Consider the following 18,809-nt stretch of genomic DNA (forward strand, 5'->3'; position numbering starts at 1 on the left):
CATGTGTCCCAGTAATTACTGTGTAGGAAAATTGACTAAACTGGATTTAAAGTCATTATTACCAAACACACCTGTAATTTGCCATCAAAGGTACCATGCCAGTTTATGGCAAGGATGCAGGATGAGCGGAAGGCGTTTTTTTTTTTTTTTTTTTTGCCTCAGAATCAGAAGTCCTTTATTTATCCCAGGGGGAAATTATTTGCGTTACAGCCGGTCAAGAATTATTACAAATAAAAGAATAAACGTTTAACAAAGAAAGAAAGAAAGAAAGAAAGAAAGAAAGAGAAGAAAAAACTTACATGATTACTTGAAAGACTGTTAATTAAATAAGGATTAAATACACACACATTACAGTAGTAAAAAAATAAATTGAAATGAATAACAATAATAATAATGCAAATATACAATTATAATACAGATATTTACAATAATCAAAGCTGTGAGGTTACAGTGATGAATTGTAAAGTTTAATCGCCACAGTTTTTTGGCATTAATTTGATATAGACAAGAACATTTTATGCTATTATTCAATGAACAGCTTTGGCACAGTTCACATAGAGTAAACTGGAACTGGACAATGGTTCTTTTACTATTTTTTCTGCAGTTATCATCATTTTAATGTCAGAGATTGACCTAAGCAAATGTTTATTATATGGCTTGGCGATGATGTTTGAAATTAAATTTGTAATTGAGGTATGATAGTAGTCCCATCTTTACTTTTAAAACTAGAGATGCAAATGATGCCAATTATTAGTACCATTGAATTTATGGCTTCGAATGTGTACTAACACTCACTAAAATAAAAGCATTGCAATTGTATAAATACATTTTAATGCTACTAAGAATAAATCAATAAAAACAGGCCAATAACTGACTGGACTGCTAAATTTAATATGTTCTCATCTGATATAAAAAAAACAAAGTGCATTTAACTTTTTGATGAAGAGTAACTTCTCTGCTTTATTACAGTCAAATCTGTTCCTGACAGTCTCTCACTGTCAGCTCTGATATCCTCCTCTTCTGTTTTTCTGTTTCCAAGCGGGTTCCCTTTGTGGGGTGCATCATTTCTTGTGCACGCTGCTTTATTCCCACATTCAAGTAATTATATTTATAACACGGATAACAAGAATAGTCGTGATGAATGCAAAGGATCTTGGTGAAAGATCAGAACCCACCACCAAGGACTGTGTGAAGAAATGGCGTCAATGTGACACAGAAACATAAATCATAAATTTTCATTGTTTTCACTCCATGCTCCTTCTCAACCTTTGTTTAAAAGACAATTTAGTGCTCATATGCATTGGCCCATATTCAGACAAGCGTGTGCTGACCATGTTGTTTGCCTTCATCATCACGACATCCTGTTTGGGTCGGGTTGTTTTGGGGCGAAAAGTGTTTTGGCCAAAAATGGACTTTCAGGCCTATTTCGGCCGGAAATTTTCAGTGGCCGAATTTTCGGTGCATCACTAGTTTTAACCGGATATATTGATGTTATGAATTTTCAATTTTGAATCTTTTTTTTTTCTCAGAATTCTTTGTGCCACTTTCTGCTGTTTAGTCATTTAGCAAGTTCTCTGTTTATAAAGATACTGACATTGAATCTATATCTGTCTCTCATCAGGTTGGTGATACTGAAGCATTGAAGCACTGAAAGGTGAAGACGTCTGGGTTGAAGACCTCCTAGCCAACAGGGGGCAACGGCAGAGATGCACGACTCTGACAGCAAGATGGCCAAACAGGTCAGAACGGACTCTTAAAAGGGATGCTCATCTCAAATTACTAAGGCAGCTCAACTGAAAGACTATTATATGTAACATTTACTAGTATGAATAGGAGGTGATTAAGAAGCTGCATATGTAATAAAAATAGTTTTAAATGCACGGATGTGGAGGCCGACATGTTTGACAGACTGTGACATGATTACTTAAGCATGTGCACCGTTCACTAACCTCTAACTGGCATCTGTAGATTTACCCATTTTAAGGTGTCTTCCTTGTTCAGCTAGAAGACATGTGGATCTGTAGTGTAAGATGGCCAATAGTGAAATCCTAATGTCAAATTCTGTCCTCTTGAATTTTCTTCATCTTCTTTGCAATAACATCAAAATGTCCAAAGAAAAGAATGAAACCTAACCAAAACGTCAGATTGAAATGCTATTTCACCATAGACTTACTATGGGAGCATAAATATAAAGAGTTAGCCTGACGTGACGACAAAATGATAATATGAACGTTGATTGGCGGAAATCAAAATGGCGATGCCCACATGAAAACGGATATTACATGTATTTGAATGATATCATTTTTATCAAAATGACTGAAGACATTTCTTACATGAATTAATAACAAAGTTTTATTCTTCAGCTTTATACTTATCTAATATTAATTCATGTGATGGGTTGATATAGCTATTAGCTTAGTGTTTTCACTGATTAGCTAAACCAGTGGTAATGGGTTAGCTAGTAATGTTTAGAGTCAGCCATACAAGGCTAACATCTAATTGTTTGATTCCAACTGTGTTGCACAGTTTGGTAAGTTGAAAGTTAGCCACTTTAATCCTAATTGAATGAAGTGGCTAACAGACATATACATAGTATTTTTTATATATATTCTTTCCAGTGCCAATAACATGTTTTTTTTTTTTATTTGAGCATCCAGTGTGTCCAGGAACCAGGAAGAAGTCATAAAAGGAACATAACCAATCAAAAACCCAATTTCTTTTAAATGCTGTATTGGCTGTTTTTTGCTTTAGTATTATTTTGGGCCCCCAAGAAATTGCTAAAAGCCTCTAAACTACACCAGACCTGATGATGTACTTGAACAAAGCCATATTTCTGCATTGCTTTCAATACTCCCTGTAGTGTAGAACATACTGTTTTCCATCATTTGTTCATCTTTACAATAATGAATGGAGGAACAGCTTATGATCTTAAACAAATATAATGAATATAAATCCATGATGACGGTGAAGAGCCACACTGTTAGTGCAGGGCACAGCAGGAGGGGGAGCTTTTATACTCGCTCAGATCTGATCCAAGTCATAACTTGGTACCGACCAGGTTGCTGAAGATTAAAAAGATGAATAATTAAAGTCCATAATTCAGACCAAAGACAACCCTGTTGTTACAGAAAAGGCAGAAATGAAAGAACTCAGGCAGGAAGTTGCTGACACTGTGGATGTGCAAAAGTGCAAGATTATTTATTTATCATATTGATCCATTGGATGATAAACGGACAGCGCTCTGCAGCTAAACTTTATCACAGCACACACGTGTTTCTATTCAAGTAGACCTCTATCACACACTGGGATGAGAGCACATTGTGCATGTTCCTGCTGATAATGTCAGCCCCAGCATAAATAATGAATGAATGAATGAATGAATGAATGAATGAATTAATTAATTAATGACTTCAGCCGCACATGGATTGACACACAGGCTCCATCAGATGACTGTAAATTAGTTATAAATCTATATCTTTCCAAAAGGATGTCATGAATGAAAGGATTGCATTTATAATTAATAATCTTCTTTCCTAAACGCAGCTGTCAGATCTGCACCAACCAGGATCTATCAATGGGCAGGTCATTTTCTCAAGAGATCTGATTGGTCAGGAGGCGGGGCTTTAGGACTTACTATTATCCAAGCCAGAGCCAAACCTGGTTGTGACCAGGTTAGCCGTTCAGCATTAATTGCCATAGTGATTAAGCTTTAGCAAGTTTTGTAGTCTAACACACACTGATTAAATCCCGGAAGTTTGCTCAATAAGAGGTCATCTAGATTTGAAGCATACTTCCAAAGAGAGAAAGATACCTACTATTACCAACACCAAAACGATAACAAAGATGCACTAAATGTGAGAAAGACACACAAGATCAGTAAAAAATACACAAAAACAACAGAGAAGCATACAAAACAAGTCACGACATAAGAAACAACCAAATGACACCAAAAGCACACACACAGAGATAATAATTTGAATAATACAAATAACACACAAAAATGACAACAAAAACACATAAAATAAGAGAAAAATATACTGAAAATAAAAAAATATATATATTTAGGAGGCACTAAATACTGTTTCATTCCACTTATTTACATCCTCTAAGCAAGAGGTTGGGTGGTTTATCCCAGTCTGTACCGGTCTATGTGTCAAAGAGACCTTGGGCAAGACACTGAACGCTACGTTGCTCCCAGTGGTTGACCAGCACCTTGCATGGCAGCTCAGTCCCATTGGAGTGTGAATGGGTGAATGAGCTGATATTGTAAAGCGCTTTGAAACTACTGTAGTGTCGGGATAAAGAGCTATATAAATCAAGTCCATTATTCATTATGCTCTATAGTTCTTTTTTCACGATTAAAATGTTGTAGTCGGACATAAGGGGATACTTGGATTCAAAAGTAAGAGAAAGGGGGTACAAGAGCCCAAAAAGTATGAGAACCACTGCCGTAGTTAATTTCTACAGCAACTATGTGCTCTGACAAAACCATAACACCTGAGGGGTTTTCCATAAAGGAGGGTTAACAAACTCTGGCGATGGGAAACTCTGGGTATCTGATTTCATTACAGCTGGTATGAAGTGGGTTAATCAACCCTGAGTATGTAAACCTTGGGTTACTGACGCGCACAAAGGTTACACGAACTACCATGGTCACCACCCGGAAGAGAGTGATTTATTCACCCTGATGGGTGAAATAAGTAAGTGTTTGAGGAATATGAGCCTGTTCTAAAGGTGCGTTTACACCGCTTCATCACTTTATCGCTTCAGTGACGTGACGAGCGGTGAATAATATGAATAAAATGTGTCTGAGGAGATGTGGCAGCAGCATAGGATGGCTGTGTAGAGAGCCCTCCCGTTACACTGGCTATAAAGACAGTGACTACTGCTTGATATCGCATCATTTATATTGATCTTTAATGTACTGTCATTTCGACGTCCAAAAAAGACTGAAGCGTAACACAAACCGGCAACCCTAAGCTTCCAAGAGCAGTGTAATTCACTGCACCAACATAAATTCAAAACTACATGGTCTCTAGATCAAACTGTATTACAGTATGAAACAATAATCGAGCCTTAAAAGTGGATTTATTTAAATTGACATCTCTCCCTTTACATTATCCACTGGTTTGTATCCAGGGAACTTTAATAAAAACGTCAGTAGATGTTTTAATGCAGATCAACCTCTTATCTTATAAAGAAAATTACTGTTTGCAAAAAATAAATAAAATAAATAAAGCAACACAACATTAGTAATGATGTAAGCATGTCTGTGGTGTGTGATGTTACTAATGTGTGTCAGAAAAGAGTGTCAAGGTTCATTAAAGTGTTCAGAAGCGGTGTTAGGTGGGCGGAGCCACGTTGAAGCCCATGGTTTCTTTGATAAAACTTGCCAGGGAGCAGGTTTAGTACAATGTTGCCATGGTAACAGACTTAGAGAAGAACATACTTCGCATTCAGGAATGGAATACTCAGAGTTTGCCTCATTTGAGCCCGAACATACTCAGAGTTTGAAAATAACCTGCTTTATGGAATACCCCTCAGTTGTCTAAACTTTGTTGATCAACAACAGTAAACAGATTCTTACTCAGAGCTGTAACTGTTACATCCTATGAATAATTTCATTTTTCATTGCTTCAGAAATGGAAATGGTATGCTCAAATCTCACAAGATTGAGTGCAACAAAGTGTTCTCAGTTCATGTAAAATGATGGCTTGGAGCTCAGACTGAAAAATTCATGATTGTTTCTTGATTTTTTTCATCATTTAGAATATTCGCTTTAAATTAATGGTTTCTTTTGAGTTTATTGAGATGTACAGTGCATCACAGCAGAATCACTATTGTGCAGCACATTAACTAATCTGTCTTATCCGACTCACGCTCCCGATTATTGGATAAATATTCAACATGTGGTGATTTATGCTTTACACCTACTCTATTGGAAGAGCAGGTTTTCAAGGAGAAAACATGTTAAATGTTTGGAAAATCCAAAACAGAAAGACAGTGTACATTTAAATTAAATAAATGTGAAATGTCTGTTTTTTTTTAATTTATTTTTGTATTGAATTTAATTAGCCTAAAAAAATATCTGCCACTCTCCTTTACTTACAATATTTCTTGATATTGCAACAGCTTTGCAGGCTTTAAAACACAACCTTGAAGTGCACACATTAAGTTTTGATTTTTAAAAATTGTTATTTTCCACTTTTATGTTTTTATGGTTAAAAGGATCCTTTACTGTTTTTACAACAGTGGAGGATCCCTTTAATAATTACAGTAGAGTGTTTTCCTTTTATAATTTGCTTTTATGCTGAGCATAAAATAAAGACGTGAAATGTTTTCAATTGAAAAACACGAATAGAAACAATACTTTCAGTGTCTTTTCAAAACCTGTCTTGTCTGACACTTGGTGCAGGTTCTGGCAGGCACCTCATGTTGCTTTAAAGTTTATAATCCTACATAAAACCATTTACATAAAGTTTGTATTGGCTCTACTAAACTGTGGCGATCATAGCAATAATGTTTGTCCAGCTACAACATGTGAAAAGGTTTTATAGCATTTAGAAGTGCCCTCATTCTAATGTTTATATATAGTTATTTCACAGATTTTGGAGTAATATGTTTTTGGTTTTTTTTCTGTTTAAAGGAACATAACTTGAGGCTAATGGATGACCACAGAGAAACAGGCGACATGTCTGAGAAAACTTCACCAAACAAGAACCTGAAATCGCCTCAGAAAGGCTCCAAGCGTCTAAAAACCATCCCTTTCAAAGTGATGCTGCTGGATTCCTCCGAGTTCGAAGGGGAAATTGAGGTACGTGTAGCGAAAAAGTATTTGCACTTGATGCATGCTTTGGGCAATGCTCTGTTTCACTCCTTTGTTGTTGTTGCTGTTTTCCTGCAGTGGCACGTGTTAAGCAGCAGAGTACAGAGGGAAGATTACACAGTCAAAAAGAATAATAGAGGGTTCTTTCTTAGCAGGGGGCAAAACCAAAGAAATGTCACACTTCTTTTCTTGAAGACCCCCAGCGATTTTAAACACAAAGGGGTAAACATTAGCAAGAAACAAAAAAAACAAAACCTCATTAATAGGAAGTCTATGTGCTGGTTTTTATGTACAGGGAAAATGACTTCTGCTATTCTATATAAAAAAAAAAAAAAAAATATATATATATATATATATATATATATATATATATTTCAAGAGGCTGGTAAGATTGAATGTTTATGTTGAGTCTGGAACTGATGACTCTCTGAAATGCAACCACAAAAAAAGATGTGGTGTGACATTTTTGAATAAAGTTTTTTAATTTAAGGACAAATTATTAAGGATGTTTTTTTTCTGGAGAGATGAAGTTCCCCTTACTAAAATGAGCATATATATACATATTTGATGGTTGCACTCTGAATCATAATGGGAATTATTAGGGAGGTTAACTCGAACGGCCTCTGTTATTTTATTATTTATATATTTTGTATATTTTTTTCACAGCGATAGAGGAATTTATTTTTTAAAAGTGCTGATATCAAAGTACAAGTTGATAAAATTGGCATATTTCACAACAATGTAATTATAGTGCGTGGACGTGCCTACACAAGCCTTAACCTCTCAGTGATGAGCTGCTTTGAAATCCAACGTTGAGATCTGTCCACACTAGGATTGGTTTGGTTTGGCTGGAGCTCAGGCATATTTTTAGGATAGTGTATGTGGAACCACCTTGTGGGAACCGGCTCTGGTCTTAAAAAAAGGTTAAACATTGATTTAAATCAGTTGCAATCAGTTACAATGACCTCATGCTCATATGCTAAGAACATTTTGTTTGTCATTTAATTTTCAAATGAATATTTTGTATTTCATTTCTTTTTTTTTCTTTTTAATTTTCAGTATGATCTATTCCACTTTGGACCCCACCTTTAAAGGAGACTTATTATGAAAAAAACTCTTTAGCAGTCTTTTTGAACACAAATGAGGTAACTTGAGTCTCCACATGGCACACAAAATGTGAAATAAATCCAAGAAGTCCTTTGTTTGTGGTCTGTCTAAGAGAAAAGTGCTCCGTTTCAAATGGTCTACATTTGTGACGTCACAAGTGAAATTGGGAAAGAAAATACCCTCCCCTCTGCTGGTATCTCCACCCATGGACTCCACCCCCAACCTGATGAAAACCATTGCGAAGGTCCACCATTGTTTTTCTCGCTAGCGAAGGAGTGACGGTTTCCGGTAAAACGAAATACAGAACTTGCCTGCTGCCGGTGCCGCGCCTCCACAGTGAACATACACTGTAGTGTAAGCACTATTTGTTCATGCGAAGGTGTACTCCGCTCTTGTGGTTTCCAACGCATCTTGTTGTTTGGTGTAGCACCAGGGAGCAGACACATTTTTAGTACCTGTTATATCGCCTTGCATCGCTGTTTGATCTGATGTGTTTGTGACACAATGCGACGCAGCGGTTGGACAAAACAAATGATTGTCACCTTAAATGCACTATTTCTGTAGTTAGGAGAGCAGCTTAACACTCTGGTGAGAGTTTGAATGAGTGCTGCTGCTGGTGAGATGAACACGAACCCTGAAGCGCTGAGACAGACTCACAATAACAATAGCCGTTTAAACAGCCATGTGTTTTACTCTAATGTGCAGTTTTTTGGCTGAAAACAATGACAACAGTGTGTGGATAGCACAATAAAATTGCTTTGGTGATCACTGATTTTCCTTATAAAAGAGCGAGGCATCAAAGTCAGTGTCTATAGACACGCCCACTCATGAATATGCATAAATAGGCCACTAAACAGTCCGATTTTTAGAACTGCTCAGATAGGCACTTTTCAGAGGGCTAAAACTCTAAAACATCCAAGTTTGGGAAAATAAACCTCAAATACTATGTTTTTGGGGTTCTTAGAACAAATGGAGATGGGTGAAAAATAGCATAATATGTCCCCTTTAAAATAGCAATCTGGTGTTCATATTATTATGGCAGTTCTATGTTGACATAAAGGGCCTGTACTACGAAGGTGGATAAGTATATCCAGGATATCTTTCTGTTAGTGGGCTTCACCTAACCAAACATTCTCCATCAGAGAGCCCCTGCACTACAAAGGAAAATATAGATATGTTTAGTTAAGCAAGGCAATTTCAGCCTGGCAACATGTGTGCTCCAGTGATGGCGGTGGAGATTGCAGCGTCAGACCAAATACAAACATGGAGAAACTGTGTTGAGCAATTTAGGTCACAATTGAGGAATAATTCTTTAAAAATATGAAGAATTCATCAAGAATCAATAATTCAGACCAAAAACAACACTGTAGCTGCAGCATAAGCAGGAAGGAAGGAATGCAGACAGGAAGCTGCCAACATTGTTAATGCATTAAAGTGCGATATTATACAATATTAATCTATTGGATGATAAACGGACAGCGCTATGATCAGTTTTACTCACCTCAGTTTATCACACACACGCTGGGATGAGAGCACATTGTGGTATGTTTCTGCTGATGCTGTCAGCGTCACTATAGCTATATAGTATATATGAATGAATGATAGAATGAATGAGTTGATCCGTCTGCAATACGGAGAGCGCCCGCTCTGCAGTCCATCAGATGTAAATCTACGTCTTTCCTTAAGGATGTCAGTAAATGACAGGATTGCATTTATCCATTAACAATGTTTCTTTCCAAAGCATAGCTGTCAGATCTGCACCAACCAGGATCTTCTAAGAATGGGCAGGTAATTTTCCAAGAGAACTGACTAGTCAGGAGGACTTTTGTACTTGCTCAGAACTTATTCAGCCTATAGTTACCATGGTGATTTGGCCCGTTAAGGCGTTAGTCAGCGTCGTAGTACACCACACATCGAATAAATCCTTGAAGTTAGTGCGATAAGAGGAAATCTAGCTTTGTAGCACAGGCCCAAAAAGTTTATAACTCTACCGAAAGACTTATTTCTTGTCTGTCTTTGCCCTGTGCACAGGCTGCTAACTGGGTGTTGAGAAATCTATCGTTATGCAAGCATGTGCAATGGAGGAGAAAATAAAAAAGAAATGCTATTCAGAGCAACTCCTGAGGATACTTATGGACAAGTGCATGAAACTTTTAGTGGTATCAGTATGGTGAAGAAAGCTTTCATATCATTCTTGCATTGTTTTTGCACAGGTTTTTCAAAAAACCAGACAAGAGTCACAAAGCAGCCTCAGATTTAACATGAGCTGTGGAATGTGAAGGCACATGCTGCTGCTTCCTGTTTGGGATTGCTGCGATGGAACCTTATGCTTGTCATGTCTGTCTCCCTGTTGTGCTTCTGGGAGTTATTAGGAGCATTGCTCTAAGGCGGTAAACAGCCGTATCTCTTTGGAGGTGCTGTGTCATGGATCATGCTTTCCATTCCTGCGCTTTCCCTGTAGTCACAGGACAGTGTAGAAGGCAGCACACTCTTACTCTTTCCTACCCTTTCATGCAAGTGTAAATTATTAAGGTCGATGAAAGAAGGTTATTTTGAGCACAAATTAATCTTAGATTACTTTTAATTTTACAATGTTGTGTCAGGGATGTTTCCTGTTTCCAGCTGAGATTAGGATTTTATTGTGAAATGTTGCTAAATGACCTCAGAAATTGCTTTCTTTGTTTGTTTCTCTAAATTCTGCCTTGATGTCCTGCATGCAGACTGCAGCAGTGTCGCTGTCGGTTACTCGTTGATTGACATTGTCAGAGCTTATAAGAAATCCCCACTATTGCCTTCCCACCCTTTGTGCTGAACTAAAAAGCCAAATTTGACAGATATAATGGCTGAGGCAATCACTAGCAGAGCGATTTTACTGCATCTCTCTCTGTAGTAATTGCTTCCTCCATCTTTCTCCTCATATTAGCTCTTCAAGAGTAACAGATATCATGTGGGAAAATATAATAAACAGTATGTTTTAAGTGTTAGACTTATGCATCCATCCAATGCTTGAAAATATTATTGGATATTTTATGTGCTGCATAGCTGTCATCAGTCCAAATACCTTCAAAGCAGTTTTTTCAACCTTTTTTGAGCCAAGGTACATTTTTTCATTGAAAAACATCCCAAAACACACCACCAACCGAAAATTATTTAAAAAAAAAACAGTTTTGAAGCCTATATTAAAAATATACAGTCATTCTTATCAAAGTGTTTAGATTAAAATTGGGGCTCTCGCCTTTAATTGGCCATGTAATGTTATTACATTAATGGAATTTGTCCTCTGCATTTAACCCATCCCTGAGGAGCAGTGGGCAGCCATTTTGCCGCGCCTGGGGAGCAGTTCGGGGTTAAGGGACTTGCTCAACATCCCACAGTGATGGCCCAGGTGAGGCTTGAACCGGCAACCCTCCGATTACAAGCCCAGCGTCCTTAACCACTAGGAATAGGAATCAAATAACACAAAGAAAAAAGTATTGTTAGCATAATATTAATGTCACTGTTCATCCGTCCCAACTTGTGAAACGCAATATCTTTTAATTATTAATTATAAATTCATATATTATTTATAGCTGGTCCCATTAGAGTCTAGACTACTGTAACTATTGAGATTATTACACCAAAATATACTGAATGTTTGTTTAATTATAGGAAATCAGAGTTATTTATCAACCATAACTTTATGTAACTCATTATCAATTGAATGAAATGGACTTGATTTTATATAGCGCTTTATCACCACACTGAAGCAGTCTCAAAGAGCTTTACACATCAGCTCATTCACCCAATCACTCTCACATTCACACACCAGTGGGACAGGACTGCCATGCAAGGCGCTAGAATGAAACAAGATTCATCAGCAGTAAAAACACTGGATTTATTTTTGCTTTTCATGTGCTTTTTTTTTTTAGAAAATAATTTCATTTTAAGTGAGGAAATAAATGAATTACATACAATAACACTAATAGAGTGACCCACATGCACTAATATATTCCATAAAATATCAGCTCATAAACCATTTGAATCAGCAGCTATTGTAGCCTTTTTTTAATGTGTCTAGTTTTGATGTATTCAAATGTATTTGTGTTTGTAAGGAACCTGTTTACACTTTAAGTTGGGAATTGTTTTATTTATTTATAGTTTTTTATTTATCGTGATGTTTATCGTTATCGTGATAAATACCAGAAACTATCGGGATAATTGTTTTAGTCCATATCGCCCATCTCTAGCGTGCACTACTTAGGACTGTCTCACTTGATCAAACAGTAGATCACAAAGGCATTGCCTGAGTATTTTATTGTTTTCACCAAAATCTTAGTATTCTAACCTTCTATTTTACATGTAGTTTGCATCACTGTACATGTTTCATTATGTGACGTATAAGGTTATATGGAGCCCTTGAAGAATAGTCACTACCACAAAGTATCTAGTTTAAACTCTAGAGATGACCTAAATAATACACATTCTCTCCCTATTCCTGGCTTTGTTGAGAGAAAAAAAAAAGACTACAGTGGGCGAGAGCATTTTCAATGACTTTCACAACATCAAAGAATCAGATGAGTCGATATGATGGATATGGAACAATGGCTGCAACTTCTCATTAAGGTTAAGCTGTGGATCTAAAGTAAACTTGTTAAACATTTAGCATTTCAGCTATCTGCTGCCAAATTGATAAAAACATCTAAATGACATTGAAATATACATGTGAACCTCAGGATGAATAATATAAATTATTCATACACTATTCAACATTATGTCTCCAAATGATTTTGTGTCTGTATGTATTGGTGTTATTGATGTTTGGATGCTGAGATTAACTGTTTTCATATTTTGGTTATTAGATTAAACATTTCAGGAACAACTTTTCATTCGCTGTGTAAATGTGATTGATAGGACTTTCAGTCTGTAAGGAAAATATTTATTTGATTTTGGCTGACGTGTGTCTAGGTTCACACGGAGACGGGTCGTAGTCTAAACGGTCACATATTTTATCGTTTAAGCCTTGCGTCCAGACGGCAATGACGATTTGGAAGCCGAACATGATAACTTCTGAAAAGGGGTCCCAGAGTGGGAAAGTCTGTGAACGCCACGCCACCCGCTGGGTCGCCATGCGGATGGCGTATACGCACACTCTGCAAACGATTACGTCAACGCCCCACCTTTCTCTTAACTCGCATGTGCGACCCCTCACAACAACAATAACAGTAACAATAGCAACAAAGCAGTGCTCTACCTTGTCGTCGGACTATGCCAAATTTGAATACTTTGAATAAAATGTCAAGAGTTGGATAAGAATCAATTAGTAACAACACTACTTCATGCCGCAAACCATTTGTTTTCAGCAGAAAAAAAATGGGGTTTACGGTAGTTACCCTTTAAATTGTATGAATCACCTTGAATCTATTTGTCACAAATTTAATTAACTCAGACAAACCATCTTCCTGGATAATAAACTTTAAGCTTTTCACCCATTTTCATTGTTAAAATTGATCCTGATGGTGACCGAATGCTGAGTCATTGAGATATTTTAGTGCCTAGGTTCCCAAAGTGGGGTGAAGCTACCCCCAGGGGTATGCAAATTGTCATGGGGGTACGTGAATAAAAACAGTGTGACAACATTGGAAACTAGAATATAAAATCGACCAGCAGTCAGCAGCCTCCATGCATTACCACAAATTACAGATGCAGAGCCCAGTCATCCAGCCTCAGACAGAGAAACAATCTCAACAAAGAAGCACAAATATGAAATTCAGCCAAACATTGCAGAGTTCTGTGCATCCTCTCAACCTCACCCTTCTCATTAGTTGTAGCGAGTTGTATTTCACAGTTTCATGCTGATCAATTTGTTGTATTACTGGTACATATTCAATCAACAAATGTTTGAAAATGTCATTTTCCAATAAAAAGAGATTGGTTCATCACTGAAAATGCCAGTAATTAATTAAATTTAAAAAAAAGCAAGTGATAATTATGAATAAGATGTTTCATTGTGTGCTTACAGATTTATTTATTTATTATACATTATTCCTCAACAGGATTGGAAAAATTCAGAGACATATTTCACTGTAGGGCTACATTGTATATGACATTGCATTATTGTTTTTTTTTTTTAGCTGTGCAGGAGTAGGGGGTACATGGCTTCAGGTTAAATGTCTGACGGGGTACAGCCCAGGACTGTGAAAAATTTGGGAACCACTGTTTTAGTGCATATAGTCAGAGAACCTTAAAAAAAAACCTAAAGTAGGTTATTTTTTCTTATTAGGTATCAAGTGGGCCAAGTAGAACTATATCCATTTTCAGTCACTTGACCTCTCTCTTGACCCTTTACTCTCTCCTTGTGTTTTTTGTATTACTGTCTTAACAGAAGCACTCTAAAGGACAGACATTGATGGACATGGTGTGTGAGCACTTGAACTTGCTGGAGAAGGACTACTTTGGTCTGACCTTTGCCGACACAGAATCCCAGAAGGTCAGTACACAGTACACAGTAATAACCTTATGGGACTTTTCAGTGCATAAACATGTTGCTCACTCCATGTTCTTACTTGTTGGCTTGTTCAACCCTCATGGGGATGCACTACACAAAGACGAATGCTCATTCTGGTTATGAACAAGTAGGCTCTGGCTCTGCAAGTGTTTAGCTTCTCTGAAGGCTAAAATAGTAGTCAATTACATACACTCAATGTGTATGTAATTGAAGGCATGTCATTAGATAATTAGGTCATCCAGGCTAGCTGTACCAATTATGTTGTAAAAAGCCTTATCTGTTTTAAAATAGTGTTAATGGAGTAGAAAATTGCTTTTTAAATTGGAGGCATGTTTTGTTTTTCTTAAAAGTGTTATAGAATGTCGATGTGAAGGTGGTTAGGTGCACAAATTAAATTCCTACCTATACCTCATGTACAATACAGTCCACTCTTGGTTTGACAATGTCCATGTTGTCAAAAAAAAAAGATTTAAAATAAAGTTTTCAACAATCCATTCCACCAGTGGTTAAAGAATACTCAGGTAAAAGGTTGCATGATAGCTTCCTGCATTCTTCAGATTCAACTGGCAGTGCACCATTGCTGACACTCACTAAGGGCTCTTCATTAACAGGCCATTGCAGTCCAGTAACAGGATTAGAGATATTACTGATGCTGATGCTGATGCTAAAAACAAAACTGTTCCAGGTCTTGGCCAAAAAAACCTCTTCCTTATCTTCTGAGTCTGAATCGTGCTAAGTAAGAAGTGCTGTGTCATACACAGTGGGATTTAGCATGAAGAGGATTCCCACCCATCTAGACTCCTCGGCAGCGGGCAGGATTAATAACGTTGACAGTATTTTGTTTCTGTTCTTGTTGTGGTCTTGAGAGCTGGTTATTTAAGCCAGTTCCACACTGTCACTTCATCATTGACTTAGTATAGCGGCTTATTGAAACTCCTGTCAAAACACTGACACATTTGCTCTCTGGTTAATACAGTTTTTTTTGTACATCGTACTAGTTCCTTCAGACGGCATTTGAAATGTTTTTATAATATGGTAATGTTTATTTTTCGTATTAAAACAAACTAGGGTTTGAAGTACTATTGGGTATGGATTTATTTAAAAACCAAGGTTACACTGTTATGGTTATTACTGAAAATGCCTTGGTGAGGACCCTTCAAGGCCCCTTAAACAAGCACACAGCTAGGAGCTGCTGTGATTGGAACCACGTCCTGAAAGCTTATAGGATCATAGGCGCACTTCATACTTGGATAAAACTGTCCAATGATTTAAAAAAGTGCCAAAATGTTCCCTTTAGGTGAACACACCAAACGCACCACAGCATAGTAGTTCAAAAACGTTTCATCTATGTTGCCAAAACAGTTTTAGTCGATAAATATATTTTGTTCATCCCCAATGGGAAAAATCAGGTGTCCCAGCAGCTCAGATAGTGACAAGAATAAAAATAACATAGAGAAGGAGACAATAATAATGCAAATTGTAAATATGTTTAAATGATATATACATACTATAAATACTGTATACACTTGTGTTAATATATCTATATATAAACATGTACAAACACACAAGTACACAGAGATTCCTGTGTTGCAGTGGATAGTGGTGAACACAATGATTTTTACAGATATAGTGTGATGTTATCAAAGCAGGGTACTGTACATTACAAAAAAGTGTCTGAGTCATTCACTGCTGACTGTGAGTGGAATAATCCGCTGACATTAGCCACAGCTCATCATGGCTTGATTACCTGGGGTTCTCTCAGTCCTACTGCCATTCCACCAGCACACCACAGCCCAGAATAGCACATTATGGTTCTCCAGTGATGCTTGACAGTTTGTGTCGCATCCATCCTGACATACATCAGCCAGCTCGTAAAGTAATACGTGACCTAGACAGTAGGGACGTAACGATTCACTCAACTCCCGATACGATTCGATTCACGATACTGGGTTCATGATATGATTCTCTCACACTTTATTTTGCAAAATGTGACCGTACACAAATGACTGAAAAATATTCCCTTATTTTTTTTTGGGAAAATACTGTACTATTTTCCTTTTTATTTTTCATTGTCAAAAGAATTCCTTGATAAACTATTCAAAACAATGCAATTGAATGAAATAAATAAAGGAATAATACAAATGAAGAAGAAGCCTATTAATTTAAATTCTGGTTCCATAGTAAACAATGCAAAACTGCATAATAGTTCTTTTTCTTTTTAAAAGTGCAACTGAAAATGTATTTTGTGCCTTAACAATTAGACTTTAAAAAAAAAAAAACAGTTATTTCACTGTATTTACGTCAGATATTTGTTTGGACAAGCAAAGGGCGCTGGTAACCCAGTGGTCGGTTGGCATGCAGATATTATTGCAGTGAAGAAGAGATGCTATGCGCTAGCAGACAGAGCTAATAGAAAAACCTGACTTTTACAGATATTCACATAATATTACAGATATTCTTTCGGTGCTAAAGGGGTAAGGAATAATTTATGAGCATGTTTAAAAGTAGAAGGCGGCCAGAAAGAAAGAAGTAGCAGAGAAGGATATATATTTAAAAAAAAAAAGTACTGCGATTCAATTTTCACAGTATCGATGTGAACCGTGATACCTATGAATTGATTTTTAACTGCTTACGATTAATCGTTACATCCCTACTAGGCAGTAATGTCCAGGTGTAGCTGCATGTCAAATAGCATGGGGTGACTATGGATCAGGTGGTGATCAAGAGGTTGGGGGTTTGATTCCAGGGCTATACCTGTCTGTGAATCAAAGAGTCCTTGGCCAAGACACTGGGGCAGATTCACTGACATCTGAAATAAAGGGTGGTAATCGAGTTGCTTCCCTAAATCCTTTAGTGATGCAGTTTTCTCATCTGCTGTGTATCAATGAGTAGTGCACATACAGAACTGGTGCAGACCACCCTTTAAATTTAAATTACGGTTTTGTACGTGTTATGTTGAACATTGAGAGTGAACATGAGTGTGTAAAAGCGAAAATAAAAATTTGAAGCAGCAGAATTGGAGGTATTAGTAGAAGAAAAAATAAATAAAAAATGGATGAATTACAGCAGATTGATATTCTTTATTCATCCGTAGAGAAATGTGCGTGGATGTGACTGTGAGTGACGGATGGGTGCATGCGTGTGTGCGAGACAGTGATCCGCAAAGGAGAGATGGACGCACGTCCAGCTTTTTTTCTCTCCCGTTCCTTGCATGGCAGCTCTGTTCCATTGAGACTACCTCGGTGTCCATTTACTATTTGTCTGTCAAGAGACTGGGTTGGATGCTGTTGAAAATGCTGGAGAAGTCAAAAAACAGGACTGTCACAGTGCTTCCTGCACTTGGTGTGAAAGGGCCTTGATATGCAGTAATGCAAATAGACATGCAAGACATTAACATAGTTCTGGCATCACATGAGAAGACCTTTAATTCCATTAAACTTACACCAAGTCAAGCTGTATCTAAATATTCTGTTAAAGAACCTTCTATGTTTTCTGTCTTTGCCAACTTTTGAAATCCCACTCTATGCTAATTGCAGGTAGTTAGGAAACTATGGCTTAGATCCTGCATAACTATGGGCCTGATACCCTTTTAAAAATTAGGGTAGATGGATCATCAAATTGATGAATTGAAAAACTTTAATGAACTTTCAGTCATTTTTGTAATTTTTCCTTTGGATTATTAATTAGTTAAAAAGAAAAAAAAAAAAAAACGGGTTGAAGGGTTTCTCTCCTATTCTTTCTGTTTCTAAAGCTCTTTCATTTTTTTTTTCATGGTTTTACATATGCACATATTGGTTAAGAATTTTGCTGCACTATGTGTTTGTGTTGAGCTGAGAAATGCGACGTACAACATCAAAACACAAAAAAAAAAAAGGAGAAAATTTAAGTGAAGTGTTAAGTTAAAACTGCTATCTGGAGTTTTTGAGAACCGTCTCTATGTCCCGCCCTAAACAACCTTAATTCTTCCCCCTGCCTCTCCCAATCTACCAGAAGCCACCCCTCTACTGTTCTGCATGTGCATCGCGGAACATAACAAGGTCGCATCGGGTCACATTGTTATAGGTCTATGGGTCAGGTAAGAGCCAAAATCCTATTCACCTGTTTGCTGTTGTGACACGTGGCCTTGTTTCCGTGCACAGTTTCGCATTCCCTTTGATTGACAGTCTCAAAAACAGGAAGTCGAAGCCTATTGGCTGTGCGCAGTCAGTAATCGTTTCCATTTGTATAGCGGTGTATAGGACGAAGGAGGGACTTACAGTATATACATTAATATATATGAATGACCATCGGCAGTAGACCATAGTAAAAGACTAGTTATTATAGTATTTTTTCACATTTCAAAAGAATCGTACATAAACATAGATTTCTCAGCTGGATATCAGCTTTGAGTGT

General features: G+C 37.1%; 1 protein-coding gene across 10 annotated transcripts in view; it reads left to right on the forward strand.

Moving 5' to 3' along the window:
• The window catches only part of LOC114462798 (band 4.1-like protein 1), a 131,622-nt gene that overhangs the window by 60,661 nt on the left and 52,152 nt on the right, over positions 1–18,809 (forward strand). For all 10 annotated transcript variants that reach the window (XM_028445797.1, XM_028445802.1, XM_028445803.1 and 7 more), the window contains exons 2-4: positions 1,622–1,739; positions 6,647–6,814; positions 14,295–14,399. In XM_028445797.1, the coding sequence (XP_028301598.1) occupies positions 1,707–1,739; positions 6,647–6,814; positions 14,295–14,399 (306 nt within the window). In that variant the 5' untranslated portion in view covers positions 1,622–1,706. The remainder of the gene's footprint in view (positions 1–1,621; positions 1,740–6,646; positions 6,815–14,294; positions 14,400–18,809) is intronic.

Source organism: Gouania willdenowi, chromosome 5, assembly GCF_900634775.1.
Source record: "Gouania willdenowi chromosome 5, fGouWil2.1, whole genome shotgun sequence".
NCBI classification, from domain to species: domain Eukaryota; kingdom Metazoa; phylum Chordata; class Actinopteri; order Blenniiformes; family Gobiesocidae; genus Gouania; species Gouania willdenowi.